The following is a 12,515-nucleotide window of genomic DNA, read 5'->3' as shown; positions in this document are numbered from 1 at the left end:
CTCAAGAAACAAGAAAAATCTCAAATAAACAATCTAACATTACACCTAAAGGAACTAGAGAAAGAAGAACAAACAGAATGCAAAGTTAGCAGAAGGAAAGAAATCATAAAGATCAGAGCAGAAACAAATGAAATAGAAACAAAGAAAACAATAGCAACAATCAATAAAACTAAAAGCTGATTCTTTGAGAAGATAAACAAAATTGATAAACCATTATTAGGCAGACTCATCAAGAAAAAGAGGGGGAGGACTGAAATCAATAAAATTAGAAACAAAAAAGAGAAGTTACAACAGACACTGCAGAAATACAAAGCATCCTAAGAGACTACTACAAGCAACTCTATGCCAATAAAATGGACAACCTGGAAGAAATTGACAAATTCTTAGAAAGATATAACTTTCCAAGACTGAACCAGGAAGAAATAGAAAATATGAACAGACCCACCACGAGTAATGAAACTGAAACTGTGATTAAAAATCTTCCAACAAAAAAAGTCTAGGACAAGATGGCTTCACAGGTGAATTCTATTAAACATTCAGAGAAGAGCTAACACCCATCTTTCTCAAACCCTTCCAAAAAACTGCAGAAGGAAAACTCCCAAACTCATTCTATGAGGCCACCATCACCCTGATACCAAAACCAGACAAAGATACTATAAAAACAGATAATTACAGACCAATGTCACTGATGAATATAGATGCAAAAATCCTCAAAAAAATACTAGCAAACAGACTCCAACAACACATTAAAAGGATCGTACACCATGATCAAGTGAGATTTATCCCAGAGATGCAAGAATTCTTTAATATACACAAATCAATCAATGTGATACACCATATGAACAAATTGAAGAATAAAAACCATATGATCATCTCAATAGATGCAGAAAAAGCTTTTGACAAAATTCAACACCAACTTATGATAAAAACTCTCTAGAAAGTGGGCATAGAGGGAAACTCCTTCAACATAATAAAGGCCATATATGACAAACCCACAGCAAACATCATTCTCAATGGTGAAAAACTGAAAACATTTCCTCTAAGATCACAAACAAGGCAAGAATGTCCAGCCTCATCGCTGTTATTCAACATAGTTTTGGAAGTCCTAGCCATGGCAATCAGAGAAGAAGAAGAAATAAAAAATACAAATTGGAAAAGAAGAAGTAAAACTGTCACTATTTGCAGATGACATGATACTATACATAGAGGATCCTAAAGATACCACTAGAAAACTGCTACAGCTAATCAATGAATTTGGTAAAGTTGCAGGATACAAAATTGATGCACAGAAATCTCTTGCAATCCTATACATTAATGATGAAAACTCTAAAAGAGAAATTAAGGAAACACTCCCATTTACTATTGCAACAGAAAGAATAAAATACCTAGGAATAAACCTACCTGGGGAGACAAAAGACCTGTATGCAGAAAAGTATAAGACACTGATGAAAGAAATTAAAGATGATACAAACAGATGGAGAGATATACCATGTTCTTGCGTTGGAAGAATCAATATCATGAAAATGACTATACTACCCAAAGCAATCTACAGATTCAATGCAATCCCCATCAAATTACCAGTGGCAATTTTTACAGAATTAGAACAAAAAATCTTCAAATTTGTATGGAGACACAAAAGACCCCAAATAGCCAAAGCAGTATTGAGGGAAAAAAATGGAGTTGGAGGAATCAGAGTCCCTGACTTCAGACTATACTACAATGCTACAGTAATCAAGACAATATGGTACTGGCACAAAAACAGAAATATAGATCAATGGAACAGGATAGAAAGTCCAGAGATAAACCCACACACCTATGGTCAACTAATCTATTACAAAGGAGGCAAGGTTATACAATGGAGAAAAAACAGTCTCTTCACTAAGTGGTGCTGGGAAAACTGGAGAGCTACATGTGAAAGAATGAAATTAGAACAGTCCCTAAAACAATACACAAAAATAAACTAAAAATGGATTAGAAACCTAGATGTAAGACCGGGCACTGTAAAACTCTTAGCAGAAAACATAAGAAGTATACTGTTTGACATAAATCACAGCAAGATATTTTTTGATCCACCTCCTAGAGCAATGGAAATAAAAACAAAAATAAACAAATGAGACCTAATGAAACGTCAAAGATTTTGCACAGTAAAGGAAACCATAAACAAGACCAAAAGGCAACCCTCAGAATGGGAGAAAATATTTGCAAATGAATCAACGGACAAAGGATTAATACCCAAAATATATAAACAGCACATGCAGCTCAATATGAAAAAAACAAACAGCCCAATCCAAAAATGGGCAGAAGAGCTAAATAGACATTTCTCCAAAGAAGACATTCAGATGACCAAGAAGCACATGAAAAGCTGCTCAACATCACTAATTATTAGAGAAATGCAAATCAAAATTACAATGAGGTATCACCTCACACCAGTTAGAATGGACATCATCAGAAAATCTACAAACAACAAATGCTGGAGAGGGTGTGGAGAAAAGGGAACCCTCTTGCACTGTTGGTGGGAATGTAAATTGATACAGCCACTATGGAGAACAGTATGGAGATTCCTTAAAAAACTAAAAATAGAATTACCATATGACCCAGCACCCAGAGAAAACCATAGTTCAAAATAACACATGCACCCCAATGTTCATTGTAGCACTATTTACAATAGCCAGGTCATGGAAGCAACCTAAATGCTCATCGACAGATGAATGGATAAAGAAGATGTGGTACATATATACAATGGAATATTACTCTGCCTTAAAAAGGAACAAAACTGGGTCATTTGTATAGATGTGGTTGCATCTAGAGACCGTCATACAGCGTGAAGTAAGTCAGAAAGAGAAAAATAAATATCTTATATTAACACATATATGTGGAACGTAGAAAATGGTACAGATGAAGTGGCTTACAGAGCAGAAATTGAGACACAGATGTAGAGAACAAACGTGTGGACACCATGAGGGGAAAGCGGTGTGGGGTGGGGGTGGGGGTGTGATGGATTGGGAGATTGGGACTGACATGTATACACTGAAGTGTGTAAAATGGATGACTAATAATAAATAAATAAATAAATAAAACATAAAAACAATCATAGTTTTAGAAGCAACAAGGGAGAATCAGAGTGAAGTGCTAAAAAGAAAATTTGTTTAATCCAACCTTACTGGTGAAAGTATTTTATAATTCATATTGGATCATAAAATAGCAGATTTGATTGCCAGTCCCTGAAAATTAGGATATATTTTAGACTCATATTTGTGTGAAATTCTTTGGATGGGATATGTCATTTTACTAAGGGTCATAATTACTGTAATTCATAATGAACTTATTGCCTTTTCTTACATGTATTGCATCTAGTTCAACTTCTACTTATATCTATAGCAGTGAGAGAAACACCTTGCTGTCTTTACTTACAGAAATTAAAATTCCAGGAGAGAGAGATATTACTTTCCAGGAAATTTCTGATCTTAAAGTAGACCTGACATTACCAAAATAATTCTGATTATATTGCTGTAGTATCTGTAGTGTTAAATTTTGTGTAAGAATTGGGGCTTTTTGTGTTCCAATTCTGAGGATTCACAGTATTGATGACTACTATAAAGGTCTCAGTTATTATAGCTGAATATACCATCTTTCCTTCCTTTACTTTTGGACGTTTCTATTAAATAGGTGATTGTCCTTCTCGTATTATCCTCTATGTCTCTCAACCTCTCTTTCATATTACCTCTCCCTCTTGCCTTCCGGGACTTTGCTTAGCTCTTTTAGCTCCCAGATTTTTTTTTTTTTTTTTTGGCTGCACTGTGCAGCACATGGGATATTAGTTGCCCGACCAGAGATTGAAGCCGTGCCCCCTGCAGTGGAAGTGCAGCGTCTTAACCACTGGACTGCCAGGGAAGTCCCTCAACAATATATTTTTTATTTTTGAAAAACTGAGAACAAATTACAGAACTATTTCTGAAAGGAAAGTTAAGTGTTGTCTCTATTAAATGAAGGTTTAATTTAATAGAGAGGAGGAGATAAGCTGGGAGGAGATAAGCTGAACAGAGTCTCTAGGTCTTGGTCTGGCTTTTTAAAGAGTTATACTGAGTTATTCTTTTTAAAGAATATTACTGGGATATTTAGTAGGCAACATCAAAAATGAACCCTAGGGAATACAGAAGTGTATCAGTTTGCTAGGGCTGCTGTAGCACAGTACCAAAAATTGGATGGCTAAGACAAAGTATAGGAAATATCTAGTTAGGGGCATAAGCTGCGACCGTCCTCTGTCCAGTTTCTGCTATACTGCACTCCTGCTACATCTTTGAGGAAAAAGTTAGCAAGTTTCCAGGGAAAACATAGCTTTACTTTGAAGTATTAGAATTTTCTATGTATGATAGTCTTTCCAGTTTTATAAATATTTTGAAGAGAAAGTAATTATTTTTGGTCTATATTTGTTTCTTGGTTTTTTGAAAATACAAGTGACTTAGGTTTAATGACTAATTTCAGCTTAAAGCCTTTTATTAATGTAACCGTTGTGAATAAAATAACCTTTTTGCCCAATTAAAGTCTAATACAAAAAAAAAAAAATGATGTAACTAGTTGAAAACCTAGGGAAGTACTTCCCTGGTGGTGTAGTGCTTGAGAATCCACCTGCCAATGCAGGGGACATGGGTTTGAGCCCTGGTCTGGGAAGATTCCACATGCCGTGGAGCAACTAAGCCCGTGCACCACAACTACTGAGCTTGCACTCTAGAGCCCACGAGCCACAACTACTGAGCCCGCATGCCACAACTACTGAAGCCCATGTGCCTAGAGCCCATGCTCCGCAAGAAGAGAAGCCACCGCAATGAGAAGCCTGTGCACCACAACGAAGAGTAGCCCCCACATGATGCAACTAGAGAAAAGCCCATGCACAGCAATGAAGACCCAATGCAGCCAAAAATAAATAAATAAATAAATAAAAACCTAGGGAATATGTCAATGAAAAATGTGCAATATTTTTAGTGTTAGGAGAAATTAAAGAAGATCTAGCTAGAAGGAGAATTATACCATATTGATGACCTGCAAGTCTCTAGATTAACTTTCCCAAATTGAGTTATTAATTTAGTAACATCCTAATCTATGTCCCAGCAGAGATTTTTTTTTTTTTTTTTTGGAGGGGGAGAGAGGATTATACTGAAAAGATGATTCTAAACTTTAAATGGAGATACACAAGACCTAGAGTACCCAAGATAGTCACAGTAAAGAAGAACAAAGTTGGAGGATGTACACTACCAGGTTTCAAGACTATATAAATCTACAGTAATTAAGACAGCATTTTAAGGCTTCCCTGGTGGTGCAGTGTTTGAGAGTCTGCCTGCCGATGCAGCGGACGTGGGTTCGTGCCCTGGTCCGGGAAGATCCCACATGCCACGGAGCGGCTGGGCCCATGAGCCATGGCCACTGAGCCTGCCCGTCTGGAGCCTGTGCTCCGCAACGGGAGAGGCCCCAAAAGTGAGAGGCCCGCGTACCAAAAAAAAAGACATCATTTTATTGCCAGCAAATTTGATTTAGCAGCACATTAAAAGAATCATTCACCATGATCACATGTGATTTATACCTGGTATGCAAGGATGGTTCAACACACATGAACCAATCAATGTGAAACATCACATTAATAGAATGAAAGAAAAAATTATATAGTAATTTTAATAGATTAAGAAAAAGCATCTGACAAAATTCTACATTTGTTAATGATAAAAACTCTTAACAAGTATAGAAGGAATGTACCTCACAGATAACATTATACTTAATGGTAAAAATTTGAAAGCTTTTCCTCTAAGATGAGAAATAAGACAATGGTGCCCATTCTCATCACTCCTATTCAACATAGTACTGGAAGTCCTTTCCAGAATCATCTGGCAAGAAAAAGAAATAAAAACCATCAGAATTGGAAAGGAAGAAGTAAAACTGTCTCTATTTGCAGTTTATATAGGCATACCATGTTTCATTGCACTTCACTTTATTGCACTTTACAAATTTTGTTTTGTTTTGTTTTGTTTTGTTGTAGAAATTGAAGATCTGTGGCAATAGGCCATATTGAGCAGTCTATTAGCACCATTTTTCCAAAAGCATTTGCTCACTTTGTGTCTCTGTGTCACATTTTGGTAATTCTTGCAATATTTTAAACCTTCTACCAGCAAAAATATTTCAACTTGCTAAATAATCAGATGATGGTTAGCATTTTTTAACAATAAAGTATTCTTAATTAAAGTATGCACATTTTTTTTAGATGTAATGTTATTGTACACTTAAAAGCCTACAGTATAGTGTAAACATAACTTTTATATGCACTGGGAAACCAAAAAATTTATGTTTCTCACTTTATTGTGCTATTCATTTTATTGCAGTGCTCTGGAACTGAACCTGCAAAATCTCCAAGGTATACATGTTTGGAAAATCCTAAAGACTTCACCCAAAAGTTGTTAGATAAAATCAATTAATTCAGTAAAATTACAGGATAACAAAACTAACATACAAAAATCAGTAGCCTTTTTAGACACTAGCAACAGATTATCTGAAAAAGAAATAAAGAAAACAAACAATCCCATGTACAATAGCATCAAAAAAAAAAGAAGAAAACTTTGGAATAAACTTAAACAAGGAGGTGAAAGATCTCTACTCTGAAAACTATAAGACATTGATGAAAGATATCAAAAATGTCACAAATAAATGAAAAGGTATCCTGTGTTCATGAAGGGGAAGAATTAATATTGTTAAAATTTCAATACTACAGAAAGCATCTATATCTTCAATGCAATCCCTATCAAGATTCCAATGGCATTTTTTACAGAAATTGAAAAAAAAATTCTAAAATTTATATGGAAACAAAAAAGACCCCAAGTAGCCAAAGCAGTCCTTTGAAAGAAAAACAAAGCAAGGAGTATCACATTTCCTGATTTCACGTTATACTATAAATTTATAGTGATACAGTATGATACTGGCATAAAAACAGACAAATAGATTAATGCAACAGAACTGAGAGTCCAGAAATAAAGGTGGAAGGGAAAATTGCTTTTAATCAGAAAGTCAGAAATCTGGGGAGAAGGCAGACTTGTGTCCCCCAAAAACCAACTCCAAAGATTCTTCTTGGCCATGAAAGTTTTAAAGGGAAAAAGGGAAGTAATCTCAGTTAATCATTGGGATAGGGGGTCAGAGTCCTTGCCATCTCCTACTGCCTGCAGGCTTGTCCACTTTTGTGATCTTTCTTTAGTTGCTGTCTTGTTCACACAGTTTGTTCTGGAGATCACTGAAGGGGAAGCTAGGGAAGAGATCTGGTCATCTGTTAGTTATTTATTCTTCATTTCTACTTCTTTGATCTATGGGAAGAACCAACAGACTAGGCAAGGTAGTGTGTGATCAAAAGATTTGAAAACTGTGCTTGGGTCAGAGATGAGCAGAGCATGTGGGTGGACTGTTTAAGTTTAGTTAAAATATAGCTTTGCTAAAGTGACAAGAAAAGGGGTTTCCTGCTGAGGACGGTTTCCTGCAAAGAGCTGTTTACATCCCTGTGGGGTTTTTTTCCTACCCTTTTAAATTCATCCATCTCAGTTCATACAGAATAATGTAATCAAAATATAAATTTGTCCACCTGCACTCCTGCTGGGAGTAACTCAACAACTTGTCATCATTTTCACCATTATTTTCTCAGCATGAATTTCCTCTCCTCCCCTTCTAGCCTCATAAACTACCAACCTGCTTCTGTTTTATGATCTAATGATAAAAATTTTATTGCTTCATTTCTCTGCTTCATGCTGCTTCATGCTTTGATATTTATGTTTTTACTGTTTACCTGAATCTCCCTTCCTCCATTTTTTAAATCTGGTTAATTTATTCCTAGGCTTTAATATGCATCACATGTGGTACTTCATGACAACTTCCCTGAACCATTCAGATAAGTGAGATGCCTCTCCATGTGCATATATCTACCTTAGTACTTGCCTTACGTTGACCATCCTTCATTAGACCATAAGCTCCCTGAACACAGGATATTTTTTATCATGGTTCCTCCCATGCTTAGCACAGGGCCAGTCACATAATGGACACTCTGTAACTGCAGCGTGTGTCATTTTCTGATGTGGCATTTCAAAGTCTCACATGTTATTATTGTACTCTGGGGGAATTCATCAATTCTGGTTATCATGAACATGAGTATATATGCATATTAATGTAATTAGTGAATAATATAATTGTTTTGTTCTTCTTTTCAAAATGTATAGGTTCTTAATAATCACAATCTATAATAAGTCAAAAGCATATAAAGCTACATAAGAGTCCCCTGTAACTTTACAGGTTGGATTAAAAAATATCCAAGTATTATTCTTTTTTTTTTTTTTTTTCTGCAGATTGCTGCCAATTCCTGGGGAAAGTCCTGGGGAGAGAATGGCTATTTCAGGATTCTTCGAGGAGTAAATGAGTCTGACATTGAAAAGTTGATTATCGCAGCTTGGGGCCAACTGACAAGTTCAGATGAACCATAACAAAGCACTGAATTTCCATAAGGCCAGGCATTCAAGTCACCCTTTAAGTTGAAATTAAGCAACGTGACGTTCTCTGTGACAGTGGAATCTCTGTCTTTTCACCTTGTTAGTATAACGTGCTTGTTTTCTTGTTTCACCCTAGGCTCTAAGCTCCTGCTTCCTTTATATTACCGAGTATGTAAAAACACTAACAGAGCATGAAGAGTGGCTTCAAATACCTTTCGAGTTCACTGGTAGTCTTTATTTCCCTCTCCTGACAATGTTCTTTTTGACTTTTATCATTTAACAGTGTGATGTCACTTGTTTTAAAACATTCACAGCATTTGTTTGTAGATGTGATCTGGTTTCTCTCTCTTTGACCAATGAGAACTGACAAAAAGCACCGAAAACACCAATTTACCATTGTTACGATTTTTTTCAACCCAATAATGCCTTCTTAATTCAGACCTTGCTTATGTTTTGCCAGAAAGAGATGGAAATAGATTGTTTCCCTCAATAAGTTCACATTTTGGTTCTTTTCATTTGTCTAAGCTGAACTCGCAATTTGAACTCAGAAGGTGACTCACTCTCACAGGAAAGAACTACTCTACCTTACTGTGTAATGGCTTGTGAGGTGGGGATGATAAGTAACGAAAAGACTTAGGGGCTGATGCTGACGATGCAAATACCGTCCTGATATACACACATACTCCTATTTTTGGAAGCCAGTGCCCTTTGTGTAAAGTCTATTAAAATGAGCTGCAAAACTGTATCTGGAAAGGTCACACATTTACCTCCCCCAAACAGCAACCTGATGCCATGACTCAGAAAGAATAAACACACTTTTATCACAACCATTTCACAGTTCGCTGCTTGAGATGCTGAAAAGTAAGCTAATTTGACCCTAATTTGCAACTAATTTTAATTTTAGTTCTCTATAGTCAGAGAAACAAAAATACTATCATCATCCTGGTTGGGAAAGGATGCAATCTTTTAATAATTCACTGGCATCTTAAATGGCAAACTAATAAATGAAGAAGCAAAGCTGATCTGTTAGTGAGCCACCAAAGAAGGAAGTTTATTGGTTGAGGGCTGCTCCTGGGGCCATGAATTTCCTGGCTGTTCTTACCTGGCACAAGGGTGTAAGAAACAGGTTCCAGTGTCAAGAAAAACTCCATAGACAAAGAAAAGCAGGTTCCAGTAGCTGGATGTGAGGTTGATGGCCACTGAAATGGCACAGGTGAGGCGATGTGGGGAGGGCACCAGCAGTGTCTCTGCTACAGGTATTAAGACACTATTTCCTTTTCTTTTTTTTTTTTTGCGCTACTCTGGCCTCTCACCGCTGTGGCCTCCCCTGTTACGGAGCCCAGGCTCCGGACGTGCAGGCCCAGCGGCCATGGATCATGGGCCCAGCCTCTCCGCAGCATGTGGGATCTTCCCGGACCGGGGCACAAACCCGCGTCCCCTGCATCGGCAGGTGGACTCTCAACCGCTGCGCCACCAGAGAAGCCCTACACTTTTAAAACATTCTTCAGATGCTGAAGACTGAAGAAGTAATAAATGCTAATGTATAAAAATGCCAGATGGCTAACATTGCTTTTAAAAATACTTAATGGGATTAAGTTGATTCAGTATGTAAATGGACGAAAATTGTTGGAATGAATTTTCACACTGTGGCTTGTGGGTCTAGATTGTAGGCCCAGATTCTGCTGTTTTAAAATTTCCTACTTTTGCAGCCACTATGGAAAACAGTATGGAGGTTACTTAAAAACTAAAAATAGAGCTATTATATGATCCAGCAATCATATCCTGGGCATAGATCTGGAGAAAACTCTTAATTTGAAAAGATAAATGCATCCCAATGTTCATAGCGGCAGTATTCACAATAGCCAAGACATGGAAGCAACCTAAATGTCCACTGACAGATGAATGGATAAAGAAGATCCAGTGTGTGTATACACACACACACACACACACACACACACACTGGAATATTACTCAGCCCTAATAAAAGAAATAATGCCATTTTCAGCAACATGGATAGACCTAGAGATTATCATACTAAGTGAAGTAAATCAGAGAAAGACAAATATCATATGTTATCACTTATATGTGGAATCTAAAAATGATACAAATAAACTTATTTAAAAAACAGAAACAGACTCACAGACATAGAAAACAAACTTATGGTTATCAAAGGGCAAAGGAGAGGAGGGATAAATTGGGAGTTTGGGCTTAACTGATACACACTACCATGTATAAAATAGATAAACAACAAGGACTACTGTATAATACAGGACCTACTATAGAGCATATGTATTCATTATCTTCTAATAAGATATAATAATCAGATTTTTCTCATTTTTACAACTTTAAAGAGCATGTTTGGTTCTATTTCTTATCTAAAGGCCCTGAGTTGACCTTCAAAAAATAGTGATTGGCCTCTTCCTTTGCCCACACTGGGGACTGAGTGGCTATTTGTAGAATGGATTTGACAGATGACTAGACAGTGTCCCTCTGCATTGTGGCTTCTCTTGGTCTGCAGGTGTGCTCTACTCTCCTCGGCCTGAACTGAGCAATGGGAAGGATGACACATTTGGTCCATATGTCTTTAGCATTCCAGTCTTTGCTCGCATATATGAAGTCTTATTATTTTGTGTTTAGAGCACAGGAGGGAAGCACTGTCCTTGTGATCACGTAATCCAGCCAAGACAATATGTCTCAGATTGAGTGATACTGTGAGCACACAGACCTGGTTTTCTTCCTGTTCAATCCAAAGTATTAGCCATTTATGTGCTCTTCATGGGTTCTAGTTGAAACTGATTACTATGTCTAGTTTTTCCTGGAAAAAAGGGGAAATAGTCCCAATGTAGCACATTGAACAATGCTTCTTTCTTCAGGTGTCATTAGGAAACATGCATAAGAAAGAAGTAGGAAAGATCTTGAAGACAGGGCTCAGGCCCTCTCCTGCTTCACCATGTTTGAGTCCCATCTCATTGTATCCTAAACAATAAAAAGCCTTCTCCAGGTTTTTAAAATGCATGCTCAAAAATTATCTTTAAACCCATAAAATGGAATTGTTTGTTAGTTGATATTCAACCAGAAAAAATGGGAACATCTCTAAGTATTTGCAACAGGGGGAGTATAGTGAAAAGACTTGGTTACATAGGTGATGGAGGAGCAGAGAAAGCAATAAAGGATGCTGAGTCAGTCCAGGGATGAGCAAAAGTAGGAAGGTGCCATAAGCCCTAGATTGACAGGACAGAGTGAAGAAGTGGGTTACTAGGATCTGGGGACTGGCATTTTCCTGGTGGTAGTTGGGAGCATGACTGGACTGTCTGGTGGAAGCTGGAGTTATGAAAAGACACGTTGTGGCCAAATTTGCCACCTGAAGCAGAGAGGAAGGGAAAGAAACACTGAGGCTTCTCCCTTGCTCAAGCTTTCCGAACTCTCATCAGTGCTCCTCATTGGCTGATCCTGCAGAAAGACAACTGATACAGGAGGTGATGAAATTAGGCTGTCAAGGTCAGCTTCCACCCTTTACCAGATACAGAGGAGAATAGGATGAGGGTCAGGAATAAATAATAGGATGAACAGAAAATACAGTTTTGGTTCATTCCATATAGATATTGGAAATTAAGACTGAATAAAGGAATAATTTCTCAATGATCGATTAGCTCATGCTCTCAATACCTTGTTTAATTGTGTCTTATGTACTATAATGCTTGCTATTATATATCCTTTTTATTGGTTAAACTGTTTTGACTTATAGGGAATGTATTATAATCTATGTAGGGAAAGATTTTTTTCCCACTTCTTCACAGTAATTTATAGGGACTTTGTATGTTGTTTCACCATGATTGCTTATCAAAAGGATTATGATCTAGGACATTTATTTTTCTTTGGGTGGAGGTTGATTCCATATTCAAAAGGAAAAAAAGGAAAAAGAGAGTGGGTATCATCTCATAAACTACATTTTATGAAATGTTTCAAGATAGAGAAGCATCACTCCATCAGGTGCCATTGTATCAGAAAGGAAAG

General features: G+C 37.0%; 1 protein-coding gene across 1 annotated transcript in view; it reads left to right on the top strand.

Moving 5' to 3' along the window:
• TINAG (tubulointerstitial nephritis antigen) overlaps positions 1-8,995 on the top strand; it is a 95,344-nt gene extending 86,349 nt beyond the window's left edge. The window contains exon 11 of the mRNA XM_007460797.1: positions 8,361-8,995. Coding sequence (XP_007460859.1) covers positions 8,361-8,495 — 135 coding nt within the window. The 3' untranslated portion in view covers positions 8,496-8,995. The remainder of the gene's footprint in view (positions 1-8,360) is intronic.
• Positions 8,996-12,515: the final 3,520 nt, after the last annotated feature.

This window comes from Lipotes vexillifer, unplaced genomic scaffold (genome assembly GCF_000442215.2).
Source record: "Lipotes vexillifer unplaced genomic scaffold, Lipotes_vexillifer_v1.1 scaffold921, whole genome shotgun sequence".
In the NCBI taxonomy this organism is placed as follows: domain Eukaryota; kingdom Metazoa; phylum Chordata; class Mammalia; order Artiodactyla; family Lipotidae; genus Lipotes; species Lipotes vexillifer.
Note: the sequence above shows the minus strand (reverse complement) of the source record. Positions and strands in the feature narration are given on the sequence as shown.